This window comes from Botrytis byssoidea, assembly GCF_014898295.1.
Source record: "Botrytis byssoidea strain MUCL 94 chromosome Unknown BBYS_014, whole genome shotgun sequence".
Lineage (NCBI taxonomy): Eukaryota > Fungi > Ascomycota > Leotiomycetes > Helotiales > Sclerotiniaceae > Botrytis > Botrytis byssoidea.
In genome coordinates, this window is record NW_024065855.1 from 312,683 (window position 1) to 331,648 (window position 18,966).

Here is an 18,966-nt window from a genome sequence, read left to right on the forward strand (position 1 = left end):
AAGTGGATGATGCGTGTTTGGAAAAGGATGAATTGCTGCGTTTGTTGCTTTCGTTGATATTTTACTTTTTGCTTTTATCCTGTCGCTAGAATCTCTTGATATGCTACCTAGTCTGATATCAGGAATCTGTCTTTCTTTAGTTTAGCCCTTCTATCTGAATATTGATCTTTTGAGGCCATTCCAAGAACTCTCATATGATAAGTGTGTCAATCTTATATGATATAGCTCTGCCTATTGAAATAGGAGACAGTGGTATGCTGAAATACCAGAAGGTAGATAAGGCATGAATCTTCCTTCCCTCCATCAACTAGATGCTAGAAAGCTTTGCTGGAGGGGGTTGATTGAGAGAAATGACCACAGAGTACAAACTGGCGTCTCGGTCTGGATTATGTAGCGTGACGTTCATCAGATAAATACTATTCCGCGATTATGAAGCTTTAGGGAGAAGCTTCTTGAACGATATGGCAGGAGAAGGAAAAAAGACAGCCTTACTTAAAGACACAAGAACTTAGTTGGTAAGCCTACCTGGACTGAAAGTTGAATGGAGTTACGGCTCGTAAGATGAAATGCCTGTGGTCATTGACGTGACAATAGAAAAAGCGAGTGCCATGTTGGATTTCTAGGGTTTCGAAACTCGAAGAACTGTTGTTGCATTTGCAGAACATGGAAAAACCACTTATTGATTCGGAAATGTGATGGAGTCGACAGGTTTGTTCAGTAGTAACAGGATATCAAGAAAAGGAAAATCAATGGTGACAAGAGTGATAAGAGCTTATCGCCAAATTCTGCGACCCCGCACTAAGAACAAAAGCCAATCACAACTCGCATAGATTAGATAAGCATCCATCACCACTGAATTTTTGAATATTTACGGAAGGAATCATTACAATCCGAGTAATCGAAAATTATTTCACGATCGAGATGTTTCGCGACACCGAATTTCCACTATCTTCCGGTACCTTTATCATGCCACCGTCTGAACCTATCACTCATAACGATGACTTTGACGATGTCTTCGGATCTGAACCAGGTTCTCCCACATTTGACGGCAGAGATATGCGCGACGGAGATTTGTTTGGAGTTGGAAATACAGAGATTTCGGATATACCAAGATTAAAGGAGAAGCACGAAACAGAAGGTTATAGAGATGGTGTTACAAAGGGAAAATCTGAGAGTGTTCAAAAGGGATTTGACGAAGGTTATGGATTAGGTGCTGTTTTGGGACTACGAATAGGAAAGATTATTGGAATTCTTGAAGGGATTTTTGGGGCAGTTTCCGTGACCGCGAGCAAGTTCGAAGATGCAGAATGGAGAAAAGAGAAGAGTCGATTAGAGGAATTGTCCAACAATGCAAAGAGTGAACTAAAGACAGAGAAGGTTTTTGCTAGAGAGTGGTGGGGTGAGGATGGAATATGGAAATTCGAAGTTCCAGGGGAGAGGGAAGGAAAGGATGTCGTATTTCCCGATGTTGCTGCAGCACATCCTTTACTTAAGAAATGGGAAGGGATTGTGGAAGAGGAGATACAAAATTGGTCGTTGGACATGAATTTGATGGAGGGAAATGAAGAGGACGTTGTGCTTGTGGGACAGCACATGAAAGCTGATGCTGTGGAGCAGAGGATTGGTGCGGCAAAAACGGATCTGAACTGGTGAAAGAGCATTGACAACACAGAATTCAAATGATCATATCTGGAGGCGAATCCGACTTTCCACGGCATATACGAGATTTGGCCAGCAGATGCCACCTTGGGATTACCAACCTCTCTAACCAAAATAAATGATCAAGCACCGTATTCACACGTTGAAGGAAATTGACGGTTTGGAGGCGGACAGAAACCCAATGGGTAAATCTCCGTTTGCTCGGGGCAACCTATAACATGCATCCTTTGCTCATTCTGTTTACATCTTGATGCAAGCAGGTCTAAGGATCAGATTAATCGGTCCCAGCATCGACGCCTCGTGGACATAGCCAGCCCTCTATGGAGCGGATGTGACCTCGGGATCACAAGTTCAGAGCAAAGGCCACCCTTTTTTCGGAAGTTTGAAGAGACACATGCATTTTCAAGGACCCAAGCGTACGCCAACATCAACATTCATCGCTAAAATTAAGCTAGAAGTAACGAGAACCATTTTGGGGTCCCTCCAACCCACCGTGGGCGTCTGTCTCATTTGAAATGTTTATGCATATGCATCAATTCACATTTTAAGGTTGAAAAAGTGTGTGGAATCAATTAACCATTGGATGGAGATTCTGTAGCCAGCTGTTGCCATGGGGCATTCGAATTATAATAATAGACATACCCATTAATACAGTGTGCTATCTTGACATCTATGTGCCTATAGATCTTTGACCTATCCTGTACTCCATTTATTTAAATCAAGATACGAGAAACTAACCGGATATCCAACTTTGAGCGCTTAAGGAGACCGAATTGCTGGGGGAAGGGGTTTTCATATGCAGAGTACCACCCTGTGTGCTGCGGTCAATGCACACAGGTAGGCTGGTAGGTTCGTAGCCAGCCTTTCCAACTTCTGGTAGTATCTGTCATGAAACACACCATTGAAAGTACCTAGTAAAGAAAGAAGCTTAAAATCGCCGAACCAGTTAAATCTTACAACGGGAAAGATCGACAAGGGTAATTTAATGATCTACGATCACCCCCGCCAATGATATGTCATGGAAGCTAAGGTTGCCGGCGCTCATGTAAAAAGTACCTCACCAAGAGATGGATAAGCAACGACTAGAATATGTCACTCTCGCATCCGATAATAGCTTAATGAGTAAGGCAAATTCCTCCGAGTGGGTGATTTGCGAATGGACCGCGGGTTGTTGAGCACCATAAGGCCTAGTAGGAGTGGGAGGATCCAGTTGAAAGACTATTGTTAACTTCTGAGTAGTTAGTTGGGAGGTGAGGTAGGTCAAAGAGCCGGCAACAACGGCCCTGCTACATTGGACGAAAAGAAGCATTTTTTCCATTTTCCATTTTCCGACTCAAGCTCACAGACATTGGTCCCTGAGTATTTTCCTATTTCCCTTGAGGTATCTTTAGCTGAGGTACAAACCTGGTACTTACACAGACGCTTCTTTCCTCCCTGACTCTCCTCCGCGACTACCACCATATATGAAAGAAAATATAGCCGATGCCACAATTTTAGTCGGGACTGATATCCGTACCTATACAAATCAGATCAGATCAAATCAAGAAGGGAAAGAGGTACTGAGTACTTAGTACTTTGTTATGTAAGTGGGGACCTATTTAGTCCTATCATCTCATCTCATCTCATCTCATCTCATCTCTTTTCCTCTTTCTACCTTTCGACTTTCTTTTACCTTCTCCCCTCCTCTGCCTTATCCGTAATAATTACCTACCACCCCTCCATCTTCAACCTCAACCTCAACATTCACCTCTCTTCTCTCTCCTCTGACCTCTCGTCTTCACTCCTAGCAAGCCCTCACATTCTTTTTTTCCCTATTAATTCCCTATTTCAAAGATTCAATCTTTATGTGGGCTTGCTGTTCACTCCTTTCAAGATTGTCTATATCTCTATTATCGAATCCTAGATTTCTCATCGTTTTGAATTAATTCATCGGGTCGAAAAAACAACAACAAGCACCTTCAGACGAGCAATCGCATTTGCTTGCTTTTTTTGTGTCTAATTAATCACCCTATCATACGAGGTGAGTTGTCATATATGTCTCATTTCACACTTCATACTTCAGCCTTCCCACTTGATATACTTCAAATTCTATCACTTGCATCGCCAATCGGCGCAGGAAATTGCGGTCGCCTAGTGAATGGGTAAATGACTTTTGTTGATCTACACAGCCTTCACCTCCAATGCGACAAGGCAAGGCTGGGAGTTATATAATACTTCACACAATACTTCCAAAATCTTAAAACCCACATCTTCCTTTCTTTCTATTTTCCATTTTATTCAAGCTACACTTTACTCACTTGTCGTTACTTGTCAATACCTTCTCGCACTGAGTTTGACGCACCCAATACTGATCTTCTTCAAGTGATCCTTAGCAGCCATGAAGGCTACCTTCATTTCCTTGGGCCTTATTGCCTCTGCCTCCGCCAATATTGTCTTCAATCATGTCCCATTAAGCTGTGACATTCGAAGCACTAATTTATACTATGGTTGTCTTGAAGGTCAAAATTGTACAGATGATGGCACCAACGAGTAAGTTACCTTGGACAAGTACAACAGAAGCATATGACTGATTCCCCCAGATGTTATGTCCCAAACACTCCAATGCCATCTCGCTATTACCCGGTCCCAGTCGAAGATCGAAAAATTGAGCCAAGACAAGCTGTCTACTCAAAAGATGGTAGCTGTGGTCCTGCCAACGGCAACACTCTCTGCGATCCAAACAGTACAGTGTACAAAGGATCATGCTGCTCGGTAGGTTACTCCAACAATTCATGGAGGATCAATCACTGATTTTAATAATAGTCATACGGCTGGTGTGGAAATGATGAAGCGTGAGTACACTAGCAATCAGTATTATTCATAAATTGTTGCTAATATCTTATAGTCATTGCGGAGCCGGATGTTTATCAGGATGCACTAGCGGCACTACAACTCCAAGTGGTACCTCTCCTTGAACTGATGGTCGATGTGGAAGTGTGAGTATTCATGTGTTCAGTTGTGGTTGTGTTATACTGACTTTGTTAGGCTTTCGGTGGTGCTACCTGCGATGCAAACGGTGCATTTGGTGGTTGTTGCTCTGCGTATGGGTGAGTCATGCTTTGCTCACATTCAATTTGAGCTTTCATATCACCAAAATAATTCCCTGTCATGATCGGATGCTAATCTTACCATTTTCAGTTATTGTGGCTCTACAACTGATCACTGTTTGGCTTCGAATGGTTGCCAGAATGGATGCACAGGCTCACAGTCTACATCAGCCGCCAAGACTACTACTAAAGCTGCAGCAGGCAGCTCACCTTCTTCATCTACAACTCAAGAACCAGTTATTGCTCCGGTTACTTCTACACTTACACCTGCCGCAGCCAGCAATGCACCAGTAACTACTGATGGATCATGCGGTACTGCTAACGGAGGTACGGTTTGTGGCAATTGGGCAAATGGAAATTGTTGTTCCATGTACGGCTTTTGGTATGTGTAATCATTCACTCGTGAAACTATAACTAGTCTAATACAAGGTAGTGGTAGTACTAACGCACATTGTGGTGCTGGATGCCAATCGGGAGATTGTTTGAATGCGCCTGTGGTTGCAGCCCCTGGTGCGAGTCCTGCCCCAGCCGCCCCAGAGGGAGGTGCCTTTAACATTGTCGGGTCATCTGGAGTTCCAGCTATGCACGCCGCACTTATGCCAAACGGCCGAGTCATGTTCCTCGACAAATTGGAGAACTACACCCAGTTGAAATTGCCAAACGGATACTACGCAATGTCTTCGGAATACGACCCAGAAACCAACGCAGTTGCCACTCCGTTAGCTTACAAGACAAATGCATTTTGTTCCGGAGGTACTTTCCTTGCTGATGGACGTGTTGTTTCCCTCGGAGGTAACGCGCCCTTAGACTGGCTCGACCCAAATATTGGGGATGGATTCGACGCTATTAGATACCTTGAACGATCTTCTACCGATGCGAGCCTTACTGGAAAAGATTGGAGTGAACCAGGTAACAAGCTCGCAAGTGCTCGTTGGTATGCTACTGCTCAAACCATGGGCGATGGAACCATCTTTGTTGCTTCTGGAAGTTTGAACGGCCTCGATCCGACTGTCAAAACGAACAACAATCCTACATATGAGATCCTTAGTCCTGCCGCTGTGTCACAAGGTAAGAACATCGACATGGAAATTCTGGAGAAAAACCAGCCGTATTATATGTATCCTTTTGTCCATCTCCTTAATGATGGAAACTTGTTCGTCTTTGTTTCAAAGTCTTCCCAAGTATTCAATGTCGGTACCAACACTATCGTCAAGGAACTGCCAGAGCTCGCTGGAGATTATCGCACTTATCCCAACACTGGTGGAAGTGTTTTACTTCCTTTGTCAAGCGCAAACAACTGGAACCCTGATATTATCATCTGCGGTGGAGGTGCATACCAAGATATTACCAGTCCAACAGAGCCAAGTTGTGGAAGAATTCAGCCATTGAGTGCAAACCCCACATGGGAGCTGGATGCTATGCCGGAAGGTCGTGGTATGGTTGAAGGAACCTTACTTCCTGATGGAACAGTTGTTTGGCTTAATGGAGGTAATTTGGGTGCTCAAGGATTTGGACTTGCAAAAAACCCAACATTGGAAGCACTTCTTTACGATCCTACGAAAGCTAAAGGCCAAAGATTCTCAACTCTTGCCACCTCAACTATCCCACGTCTCTACCATTCTGTCTCTCTTCTTCTTCTCGACGGTACACTAATGGTCGCTGGCTCAAATCCTGTCGAGATGCCAAAGCTTAAACCAGATGCAGCCGATCCATATGTTACAGAGTTCCGAGTTGAGAATTACGTTCCTCCTTATCTCTCAGGCGATAATGCAAAGAAGCGTCCTACCAATGTAAAATTGGCATCGGGTAGCTTTAAAGCTGATGGAACCACACTCGATGTCACCTTTGATTGCCCAGCTGGCGCGAAAGCAGTCACTGTGACTTTGTACCACGGCGGATTCGTTACTCATTCGGTACACATGGGTCATCGCATGCTGCATTTAGATAACACGGGCTTCGTCGCTGGTGCTACACAACAGAAGTTGACTGTTACTCGACCACCAAACAACAATGTTGCACCTCCTGGTCCATATGTTGTTTACATTCTTGTAGACGGCATTCCTGCAATGGGACAATTTGTTACGGTTTGAGGGTTTGTATTTTAATGAAGTTCAACGCAATTTTGCTGCATAGCTTTGGTTTGGGAGGAAATATGGTGTGATATCCGGATGACCAAAATTGTACGCAGGGCTAGGAGTTAAGACTCAATAGCGAATAATGATAATAATTCTTCAATTTTGTATCAAGGTTCCTTTTGATTATGACGAGTGAAGTCGATCAAATTTAGAATGTTCATATGTGATCTACATCGTATTGAGAGGCTGAAATTCTCCATGCCAATGCCCCAAGCCTATATTTTTAGGGGGCCCACTTATCGTAATAATTCCGTGTCGAGCGTGCCTAGACTTTTGATGCATTTGCCGCGGAAGAAGCGATGTCCAAAACTTTTCATCATCGAATCAGTAAGTACTCATCATTTCCTCGTACAATTGGGGGCAGATACCAATGCAGCTAAGTGGTCATACATGCATACATCACAAAATGTAGCCTGTAATATGCTGACAACATGGAGCGAGACTAAAATTGTGTGAGGGGACGGGATTTCCCACTGATCCTATGAGCGCCCACAGTTTAAGAGTAGGATAATGGAGCCCTCAGAAGCATGATCCAGAAGGACCCAATAAAGAGGGGGAGCTGAAAAGATTGGTGGGAGTGTATGATTTTGTACACGGTGTTGTATTTGTGTTCTTGTTTTTTTTGTTTCGAACGCGAAGCTAATGGTAAGTTTAAAGAGAGGTAAAGGTCGTCATTCTTGAATGATTCAAAGGAAGGTTAATAGAGTTTTTGAGATCTAAGGAATTCAGTGTTGTGGTGAAAAAAACTTTTGATCACAAGAGCTTCGTTTCGAATAGATTAAACGGCAGAACTTTGTTTAGCACCTCGGGACTTCAGCTCAGGAACTGGGTGAATTTAAGGAGGGGTTAAGGCATATATATACTCAAAGCCGAGGAGATTGCGGAATAGTTACGACACACAGGACAACTACACAAATCACAGCTTCATATCTCATCTGGTCTTACTCGCTGATTTGCAAGCTCGCAAGCTTTCTACCTTTCGATAAGGCCGGCACGATAAACAAGCTCGAAATGTCACTCGATCCGCGAGATTCACAAAGGAGGGGTAGGTCTACGAGCCCCGGACGCGAAAGATCTCATTCAGGATCCGGATATGAAGTGGAAGGATACACTGGCAGATTCAGAAATGCAAGTGCGAACCCCGCAACAGGGTTTGGTGCTTCAAGATATGGAGAGGTAGATAGTGCTGGTATACCTGATACATTAAAGATCGATGAGGTGAAATATACAGAGAGGGATAGGGTTAATGAGAGACTGCATACTCCTGCTCAGTATGACGCTTTGGCATATGGAGAGGGATATGAACCTGGTACTCCGGCGAAGATCAATGTTTATGGATCCCGCGATCCATCACCAGCAGCTGTTCCTCGAAGTGCTGGATATGGGAAGGATCTCCATACTCCTACCTATAGTACCTTTAGTACTCACAGTGACCGGCTAGCTTCCCCCCGCGACCATGAATATGAGAGAGATTCAAACAAATATATTGAAGATAGTCATGGTCGTCACAGATCGGCGAGCTTCAAGGTCTCGGCCGGGGTGGGCAGTCATCATGGGGCTCTCTCCGCTGGCTTGAGCATGGGTCATGATCAACATCATGTCCAGTCTCCAGCTGGCTCGCAATTCTCAGGGTATAGCAAGAGAGATGAGGAACATAGATATGCAGAGTCCCCTCAGTACAAATATTCGCATACGGGTGAAAAAATTACTTTTTCAAGTACCACAAGGAAAACAGTTATCGGTGGGGAACACCCTGAAGAGAGAAGTCCTCCACTTCCAGCTCGACCCCACGGCCGTAGAGATTCTTCACCGCATAGACATCATAGACATGAGAGTTCATCAGCTCGAAGCAGTAGCTCTCGCTTGGTCTCCGAACAAGTCGTTACTGTTGACCCTGGTGCACGTCGTCGCGATGCCTCACCAAACCCCGCTAGACTGAGCGATCGACTCAACACACTGAGCATCAATACCGGTGGTCATCACTCGTCACACGGCTCTCTAAGCTTATCTCCTGGCGGCCATTCCCATTCAGGCTCTCTCAGCTTGGCAAATGCACCTAACTCTCCTCTCCTCGAAGCATACAAGGGAACATATCAATCTATATCCCCCATGCCTTCTCCAATGCTAGTCGTCACATCACATTCTGACATCTCTGAGAGTTTCTCTCCCTTGTCTCCCTCTGGTGGAGATTCTTTTCGTCGCACAGCCCGCTTCCATGATTCTCAAGATGAAGCTGAGATTCTTCGTGATGCACTCAAGGGTGAAAATCGTGCTCCGGATGTCCAGCCTCTTATCACCATTCTTCCGGGTCTGACACATGAACAAATCCTTGATCTTCGCGACGAGTATAAAAAGATTGTCAAGACGGGTCATGAAAGAAAGGGTGTTAATATCGCTAAACATATCAAGCTCCGTCTCAAGGATGAAGATCCAAGTTTGATGAAAGCTTGCTATGCAGTTGCTTTGGGACGATGGGAGAGTGAAGCCTACTGGGCCAACTTCTGGTATCAAGGAGAGAAATCTCGTAGAGAACTACTCATTGAAAGTTTAATGGGACGATCGAATCGCGAAATCGAGAAGATCAAAGATGGATTTAGTGATAAGAAGTATAGAGATTCGTTGAGACAATGCATGGAAAAGGAACTCAAGGAAGATAAGTTCAAGAAAGCAGTACTACTTGTTCTGGAAGAAAAGAAGATGGAAGAGAGTAGACGCATCGATGGAGATTTGCTCAGAGAGGATATCAGACAGTTAGAAAAATGCGTCACGAGTGAGCGGGGTGGTGAGACGAGAATGATTGAGATTATTTGTACGAGGAGTGATACGCACTTGAGAGAGGTATTGAGGGGGTATGAGGAGAGGTTCGGAAAGAATTTCGCAAGGGAGATGTTGGCGAAGAGTACGAATCTTGTGGTAAGTTTTTTTCTTTCTATATTTTTCTATAATCATGTTTTCTTGGTAATTAAACTAACACCTTCTCCCAGGGTGAACTCCTCGCCCATATCCTCAACGGAATCATCAATAAGCCAGTCCGTGATGCGCTATTGGTACATCATGCATTGACGCTCTCGACGAGAGATCCGCTCAAGACGGAATTGCTGATTAGTCGATTGGTGAGGTATCATTGGGATCGTAAACATTTGGAGGAGGTGAAGAGGGAGTATAGGGATCGCTATGGCATTGATATGCAAGATGCGGTTAGAGAGGGGGTCAGGGGGGATTTGGGGAGGTTTTTGGAGGGGTTGTGCATGTGGAGGGAGAGGGATAGGGTTAGGGAGGTTTAGGTGGTGGATGATTGATGGATTTATGGATATTTGATGAATACTTGATGGATATATGATGGATGAAAGAATGATATGATATGACATGGAATGATAAACGGCCGGTTAGGTTAAAGGAATGGAATTTATTTTTCGCATTAAGGTTCATTGTGTTGTATGTTTGTGATGTGGAATGAGAGGTGCCATGCTCCAAGATTATTTTTCCTTGACCTTGATTTCAAGTTCTTGAAGCAGCTGCGTATTAGTCTTTTTGTTCGAGTTCGATGCATCTGGAGTCAAGGAATCAAAGAATGGTTGTTCTTTATATCCTGAGTAGTTCTCTGCAAATCTTCATCATGAAACAATGGGAATCTCATAGTGTATGCGTTCAACGATATAAGGGGTTTCATGACTGACGGCTTGCTAAAAGACTGGAATCTTGAAGTGGGGTCGGGTGAGTGTGCAATGTATGTATGTATGCAGAAGTCTATGCAATCACAAAGAGAATATGTGGCAACTTATTAGATATATTCATGATTCTCATTTGAAATCATGACATTCTTTGCAAATAAAAGACCAGGCTATTTTATTGAAAGAAAATAGTTGATTAAGTGAGCAAAAAGTCAGGTGAGCACTAGATCGAACGATTATCCCTCTCTTTCTCCATCACTCCTTCCTCAGCAACAATCTCAACTCCATCCATCTGTAATGAATCACTCCACCCCCGAGAATTGAACTTCAGCTCAATATCCACTTACAAACAAACATGTTGCCCCATAGATAGTCAGTCAAGTGACTCAAACCCTTCCATCCTTCCCATACTTTTCCTCATTACATCAGCTAAGCTACCATCTCCCTCCTTCTCATCTCAACTTTACAAACTCACAGCAGCAAGCAAACAAACAAACAAGCAAACCAGTCATTCCCTCCTTCCTCCTTTCTTACTCATATATATCAGAACACCCATCAAATGTTCATAATATGCATCAAACCCCTCGCGGTGGTGCAGTGGTAGAAAGCTTGGTTGAGGTAGTGGTTAACCTGTCTGCCTCCCAGATGAACAATATTGTCCAAGTGCGCAGGAAACGGGGATTCGAATTCCCCACCAAGCATGATGTATTCTTTTTTTGTTCACTCGACTTCGAGTTGGAAGATTTTGATTGTGTTTTTCTGTTCTGTTCTCTTCTTTCCTTTTTCGTTTGTTTTGGTTTTGGTTTTCTGCTTTTTGATGGGCTTGGGGGGTTTGTTCGGATCGGGATAGGTTGGTGAAGGTATTCACTTATTCAGTTTCTTTGGAAGCTTCGAGCTCCTTTTTTTCTTGATGGATATCATACAGAAATTTGTTGAATATCAATACTCGTCAGTGGTCAGTGATTCACTCGAAGACCGTATCATTTTCTGAGTATCTACGAGTAAGTCTGTTTAATGATCATTCTTTCAAGCTTCGATAATCAAATGAACATCATACATCAATTCACATCACCCTTACAGCAAGCCTTTTCCCTCTTGAACGCAAGAATCGATCAACGATTGGTGAAAATACTATGACTTTGTTTCGATACGTTCCACGTTTGATCCACATATTCTAGGTAATGCATACAAGCGGCGTAGCACGTGAAATATAATATATTGCCTACTTCCTTTCACTTCGATCTTTTTTACCTTCTTATGATCGATTTTTTTTTGCTTTGCTTAATCACTTCTCTCGATATTATATACGATTGATGCGATCCTCTATACCTATGACTTGAGGGAGACTGCAGGTTTTCGAAACGTTCAATATTTTGGAGGAGTTTTCTCCTAACAATATGTGTGATATCTGTGATTATTTTTAGGGAGGTAACACTAACTCCTTTCTGTTTCAATTTACGTGATTCAGAACGACGGGAAATTACGGATGAAATGAACATTCAAGAAGTTGGGTAAAGAAGATGTTCAGTTTCCTCAAAGTGACGACTTTGAGACCGAGCCATAGACTTTTTCTCGGATATTGAAAGATCGAATTTACTTTGCAGAATGAAGTCTTTGTGGAGAAAAGAGGGGTTTCTCGGGATACTCGACGAACACGATGGTGTAGTTTGGTAACATCACTGTCGGATTAGAACTCTGTCGTTCTTGTTTACTCGAACTACCTGGGTGGTCAAGAATTAAAATATACTAGCTGGATAAGGACTCACGCTTTCGCCATTTTGGCAAATGAAACTGCAGATAGAACATCTGGGAATGTTGAACACTAAAGTGAATCTAAACGAACCAACAAGACTCTTCAATTCCAATCACCACTACTTTCCACATTTCATCTCTAAGAGTAGCGCACCAAGCCTGCCTGAGGATGAAATCAACCATCCATGAGTCAAATTTACACCAGTATGACTTGAATCCACGCATACTGGATTAGCATATATTGCTTTTGTGCTCATGTTAGTCACCAACGGATTTCTTGTAGGCTTGATCGCTCAAGCAAGGCACGAAAGTGGTCCTGAATTTTGGCAGTCGTCTCAAGTTGCTTCTCTATGGCACGGACTAGACTACTGAGAAACAAGGCAGCGAGCTTGTGACAGGTAGTGATATGCATAAAATAGCAAACGAGATTACTTTGCAGGTTGATGAGACAAGACACAATTGCTGATTTCTACAAGGTGGATCGATCAATAGATCATGAGTTTAAACTTTGCTTTAGAACTCGAATCGTTCTCTTACAAAGGACAGGCATTTAGCTGGCGATAGCTGGAGTATTGAAGTAAGAAAACCAAAATATAATGGCAAGTCATATTAATTATTGATTTCTATCTATTATATAATCATTATGATATTCCTATCGAGCCTCCACCTCTCGAGTTTACCAGGTCATTCGATCTAATCCCAAAAGCTCCAATTCCTTTCCTCTCATCTCTCCTCTCAAGAAATCTCGTCAATAACGCTGTCAAAGCAGTCGCCGCTCCAAAAGTCGCTGCAGCAATCCAACCCGGACGAAACTCAGGCGCTTCTTCCGTTCTCCATACCGCATCCGAGTACCATATCTGCATAATATATCCAAACATATTACTTGTTGCGATCAGAAATCCCCTCATCTCATGATCATGAGACATCAGATCTGGATACCAAGAAAACCAAATTCCCGGCACACCGGCTGAGAAATATGCAATATAAAATGCAACGAACTTCAGCTTGATGGGTACAGTCCAGATAGCTAGCACGACTGTGCTGAAGAATGTTCCAAGTTGCATTACTAGTATTGGTGGCCAACGTTTTCCGTGCAAGAGGTTAGAATCTGAGATCGTGGCGGCTACAACTTGAACAATTACACCGATGCCAGCTTGAGCTGTTGGGAGGACATCTCTATCATAGACTGAGTTGCCTTTAGCTTTCAACCATAAGGCAAATGCAGGTTGTTGGGACGGAAGACTCGCTTGGATGAAGAAATAACCGAATGGTAGGACCCAAAACTGCCATTGCTCCATCATTCGAAAAAGCTTTTTCTTGTCCCACGCTGATGATCCTAGTGTATTGTAACCATCGCGAACAAGTCTTTCTTTGGCTAATTTGATCTCAGCTTTCGTCAGATAGAAAGCTCGAGTGGTTTCAGGGAAATCGGGATTGAAAAAATATCCAATGACGCCGACCGGAAGACTGATGGTACCACATATGATGAATAGCCATTGCCATCCAGCATGGCCCAGATGCCCGCTTAAATTGTCATAAGCTGCTTCTTGAAGATAGCCACTGAACATCGTGGCTAGAGTTGCGGTACAGTAAAATAATGTTACACGCTTCGCTCGCTCTTGTTTCGTATACCACGAACCAATCACATAAATGATGCAAGGAAAGAAAGCCCCCTCACAAAGTCCGATGAGAAATCGCAGCGCGTACAATTGCGATACATTAGTAACGGCCGCACTACAGAATGTAAAGATAGACCAGAGAACCTCAAGTGTAGGAATCAAAATCGACGGTCGAACATGCGTAACTAGGATGACGGCAGGGATTTGACTTATGACATAGCCAGCAGTAAAGACATTTCCCATATATGTCAGTTGACTACCTTTCATATTGATCGCTTCTTGCATGCCCGAAACATAGGCATTGTTCAGATTGGCTTGATCGAGGTTCTTGCAGAAGTATCCAAGACAGCCGTAGGTAAGGAGGAAGAAATCGAGTTTGAGGAGGAACCGTTTTTCGATGGCTGGTTTGTCTGGATCGTCCCAGACGTAACCTTGAATACTCCTCAAGAAATGACGGAAAGAAACTTTGAGTCCGGGCTTCTCCCATGATCTGAGCGGAACTTCGACATTGGCGTTTCGATGTGAAGATGGGGATGTTATCGAGCCATCTGTTGAGGTGACATCTGTAGGTAAGATATCTGACCCGAGACCCTTCTCGTGGACTTCGGACATGATTATTCTCGATTGATCGGGAAATAATCTCTAGTCCTAGTTTAACGTGGATGGTATTGCTTAAAAGTCTCGATTGGTTTTTACATATATATGTGCCCCTAACACTTCGCCATCTCAAACCCATTCTCGACCATTTGGATTTGTAGATCTAGAAACTACGCTCGTTCAATATTCTTGATATTGCGACATCAATGAACATCATTCGTTTTTTGATATTTTCGCATTCGCTCCAATTAAAGAAGTCATTCTTATCTGATCCCAAAGTCTCGTAAGACTTGAAAGTAACCTTTCTATGGATACATTGCTATCTAAAACTCATGCATTGCGAGTGGATGAATAGTTATCCCACTTTTTAGATACATGTGGTATCTTAGTTTACTTGACGTGACATTTGGGAGAATTGTCGTTGTGTTACATTATGAACCCCTCGATTAGACGATCCCACAATTACCCCGGTTTTCTATCCGGACAGGAGAATTTTAGGATATCAACACGCCAATGATGCTCTTTAATACCATGGATTGATAAGCGTACGCAACAATGGTACAAATCAATCTACTACTTGCCGCAATCATGGGGGTTGAGCGCTCGATTTGGTGATGGTGTCATGCGGGGAGCAGATGACGAAATTTTGGAGATATCTCATAATCACAAACGAGAGATACAAGATGCTGTGCCGGATTGCCGGAAATAGAGAGATGGATGATACTTAAGAGCTCGATTAATTATAAGTCATTGTCGCGAATTGATCGAAATCATATTCATCATTCATTGAAAGATTTCATATATCATGTCTACTACCACAACCGAAACAGTCGTAACATCGGCTCCAGAGGTCACTCAAAATCTTCAAGATCCAGCACAATATGACTTTGATCACCTTCCAAAGTACACGCATCCACCTGAGACCAAAGAAGATCTTCCCTGGGCCGAACTCGTGACGCTAGACCTTTCAGATTTCAACGATGAAGGTGGAAAAGAACCTCTCGCCAAGCAACTTGAACACGCTGTCCACCATGTCGGTTTCTTCTATGTGAAGAACTTTGGTCTTTCTCAAGATCAAGTCGATCGTCAATTTACACTCGCCAAGAACTTCTTTACTCTCCCTGTGGACGAAAAAGCCAAGTACGAAGTTGATTATGCAAATGCTGATTATAATGGCTGGAGACGAAACAATCATCATCAAGTTGGAAAAGTTAAAGACAATATCGAGATCTATAACATTCCCAAATTCACCAAAGATTTTGAAGGCAAATATGCTCAGCCTCCTCTCATCCAAGCCCACCTTCCCGAAATCGAAGTCTTTTCCAAAGCTCTCCATTCCAATGTTGTTCTTCCCCTCCTCCGTCTCTTCGCCATCATTCTCCAACTCCCAGACGAAGAATATCTCGTCAACCAACACACCTACGACAAGAAGAGCGAAGACCATTTTCGCTACATGATCTACCACAAGCGCACCCCGGAAGAACACGAAGCCAGCGGCTACGGGCAAACAACCGGGCACACTGATCTCGGAACCGTCACCCTCCTCTTCCGTCAACCCGTCGCCGGACTGCAAATCCTCGGCGACGACGGAAAATGGACGTGGGTATCCGCACAACGCGGCACCATTACCGTCAACCTCGCAGACACCATCTCGCATCTCACCGGCGGCTGGCTCAAATCGTCGATTCATCGAGTCGTTGCGCCACCCAGGGATCAGTGGGAGTATGAACGTACCGGACTTTTGTATTTTGCGAGACCGCATAATGATACGGTTTTGAAGCCAATTTTGGATTCGCCGGTGTTGAAGGAGGCGGGTGTGAAGCCAAGATTTGAAAAGGAAATCACGATGGAGGAGTGGGTTAGAGCGAAGCAGAGATTGCAGTTGAATCCGGATCTTGCAAAGGGATTGTATGAGGATGCGGAGGATGGGACGAGGACGGTGGAGGTTATTGGGGGGTTTAAGGATAGGACTTATAAATGAAGGGATTGTTGGTTGATTTAACAAATATATGAATTATGATTATGAGCAAATTGGGATGTTTTTTACTGGAGTGAAATGGTGAAGTGATTGATTAGAACTCTGGTGTTTGACTCGATGAAAATTTGCGGGCTTTCATATCTGCATTAATGAAAGTGAAGTAAGCTTCAATACTCGGTAATATTTTGTATCAGCAATGTCTCAATCTCTATGGTATCTGCATGAGTATATAATTGCCTAATTCCCTCTTTTGAACTTGACAACGCCTTCTAGTAAAGATAGTTGATCATTCTGCACGTTCAATTGTTCTAGTCTGAAGACTGACGATCTTTGTCGCTAAGATCAAGTTAGATCTTGAGGTAGAGAAGCTTTCTATGTAAGCTGTAGACACCAAAGGATAGTGAAATCATCACCAAAAGTATTGATAGATTGATAGCTATGAACGACAACAATTATTAAACAACCACGATAACCTAACGATGCTTTCAAATTGATATGCCCGAGAAGATAGTGCCCTGTCTGTCCCTCTACAGTAAAAGCTCTGATCGATAAGTGAACTTTAATTCTTACTAAATTTCCATCCACGTCTTCTCAAAAGCGAGCCTGAAGGTAGGATTCTGCTATACCTATCTTAGAACTGGAGATTTAAAGCGAGGGACATCCTTGGCTTATTTATCCTTCTCTATCCACTGAACTTCGAAACATGATGAGGGACCTAACTGTGGCGTAGGACAGTTCAAAGGCATAACCAAGAACCTCCTACTTTGATATCTTGCACATAAACATCTAAGATGGAGCTGTTATGGACTTCTATTTCTAGCTGTACTAAGAAACTATCGACTATTTGGTCATTAGAATTACTATCTGAATGTAAATTTGGAAATCTGTGATTTCTTTCTTGGAGGCTGCATGAGCTCTATCACATACATTCAACTTCAAGAAAACGTCGGCTCCTTTTTAAAATTCATACCTTTGATAGTGATAAGCGAGAGTATTGTTGTTGTCAAACTCCCTCTTTATCATCATCATCGTCGTCATCATCGTCATGATACCCCGTTCCGAGGAGCCTCTCACTCACTTGACCGTATTGCAAAAACAACACCACTTCGAACTTATTGCAATATCAAAGCTCAAAAAACTCTAGATACGCTAATTCAAGCAGTTTATATGAATGGAGAGTGCCAGATCATAATCGTTGTATCTACGATTGAAGCTAAAAGAGAGACTAGGATTTTGCATTTTTGCTACCTACGACTTCGCCATGAGGCCTAGTATTCAATTTACAAAACTAGTTTTAGATCTAGCACTCATACATACATTAAAATATTGATTTAGTAGTAAGAAAGTTGTATATACACACGCGAATTTATTGAGGAAGTCACGCGTATATAAACTCATCGAAAATCGCTATCGTTACTCAAACAAGGTGTAAAACTCTATAACGAGTGTACTAAATCACTTAATAAGATCTTATTAATAGAGTATGTATCGATCACCAGGGGGTGCACAGACTCACGGGACAACGTGACAGGAAAGCACAATTTCACACTCAAATTTATCAACTTCAAAACTCAATCAAAATTCCAAATTCCATTTAATATCATTCAAATCAAGATATATGATTTATAAATATAAAATTCATATAATATATAGAGATTGAATCTTAAAAATTAATATTGGATTTAAAAATCAAATAATACATTTTCCCACTAAATTTTTTGTTAGAATATCATATAATCGATTGTATAAGCTTGAATATTTTTTTTTTTTGAAATAAAACTTTTCTTATATAAAATTCTTATACTTGAGAATGATAATTCTTAATTTCAAAGTCAAATATCAATTTTTTGAATTTTAATTGAATTATCAAAACAGCTCTTTTTGATGTGAAATTGTGCTTTTTCTCTTAAGTATCCCATAAGTCTGTACATCCACTAACGTGGTTTAACACCGAGTGCACTATATCACTGAATGCACCACTTCAAAATACACCAAAATTAGCCTTTTTTTAATATTCATATTTTAATAATTAATCAATATTTTTTTAAAAACAAAAAAGATTTATTAATAAGAAAATATTTTTTATAAAAATATTAAGTTTTTATATAAAAATTTCTATTATATTTTATAAAAAGTAGAGATTGTTACGATTTTCGTTATAAAAAAACTATTTCTATAATAATTATTATATTAATTCAAATTTTTAATAAATAATTAAATTTTTATAATATTTATATAATTAAATATTACAATTTCAAATTTTGAAAAATTATATTATTAAATAAAGAAAGTGTATGGTTATATACAGATGTATTTTGTATATAAAATTTGTGGTGCATTCGGTGATATAGTACACTCGGTGTTAAACCACGTTAGTGGATTGATCATATAACGTGGTTTATCACCGGGTCGCTAATATCACCGAGTCGTCATTTTTTTTTACATACAAAATTCGTCTGTGCGCAACCG

General features: G+C 42.0%; 5 protein-coding genes across 5 annotated transcripts; 4 read left to right on the plus strand and 1 right to left on the minus strand.

Annotated features, from left to right (window-relative positions):
• Window positions 1–921: 921 nt before the first annotated feature.
• On the plus strand, window positions 922–1,653 carry EAE97_007251 (uncharacterized protein; the record flags this gene model as incomplete). The annotated part of the gene is made up of 1 exon (XM_038877765.1): window positions 922–1,653. The coding sequence occupies one exon, from the start codon at window positions 922–924 to the stop codon at window positions 1,651–1,653; it is 732 nt and encodes a 243-aa protein (XP_038731250.1).
• Window positions 1,654–4,036: 2,383 nt separating this feature from the next.
• Window positions 4,037–6,835, plus strand: EAE97_007252 (uncharacterized protein; the record flags this gene model as incomplete). The annotated part of the gene is made up of 7 exons (XM_038877766.1): window positions 4,037–4,188; window positions 4,239–4,410; window positions 4,462–4,490; window positions 4,544–4,634; window positions 4,684–4,745; window positions 4,837–5,127; window positions 5,179–6,835. The coding sequence occupies exons 6-7, from the start codon at window positions 5,114–5,116 to the stop codon at window positions 6,833–6,835; spliced, it is 1,671 nt and encodes a 556-aa protein (XP_038731251.1). The 5' UTR covers window positions 4,037–4,188; window positions 4,239–4,410; window positions 4,462–4,490; window positions 4,544–4,634; window positions 4,684–4,745; window positions 4,837–5,113.
• A 1,056-nt stretch (window positions 6,836–7,891) lies between these two features.
• EAE97_007253 (uncharacterized protein) lies at window positions 7,892–10,164 on the plus strand (the record flags this gene model as incomplete). The annotated part of the gene is made up of 2 exons (XM_038877767.1): window positions 7,892–9,793; window positions 9,865–10,164. 2 exons carry the CDS (start codon window positions 7,892–7,894, stop codon window positions 10,162–10,164), a joined length of 2,202 nt encoding a protein of 733 aa, XP_038731252.1.
• Window positions 10,165–12,944: 2,780 nt separating this feature from the next.
• On the minus strand, window positions 12,945–14,534 carry EAE97_007254 (uncharacterized protein; the record flags this gene model as incomplete). Its single annotated transcript, XM_038877768.1, has 1 exon — window positions 12,945–14,534. The coding sequence occupies one exon, from the start codon at window positions 14,532–14,534 to the stop codon at window positions 12,945–12,947; it is 1,590 nt and encodes a 529-aa protein (XP_038731253.1).
• Window positions 14,535–15,324: 790 nt separating this feature from the next.
• On the plus strand, window positions 15,325–16,500 carry EAE97_007255 (uncharacterized protein; the record flags this gene model as incomplete). The annotated part of the gene is made up of 1 exon (XM_038877769.1): window positions 15,325–16,500. One exon carries the CDS (start codon window positions 15,325–15,327, stop codon window positions 16,498–16,500), a length of 1,176 nt encoding a protein of 391 aa, XP_038731254.1.
• Between the last annotated feature and the right edge of the window lie 2,466 nt (window positions 16,501–18,966).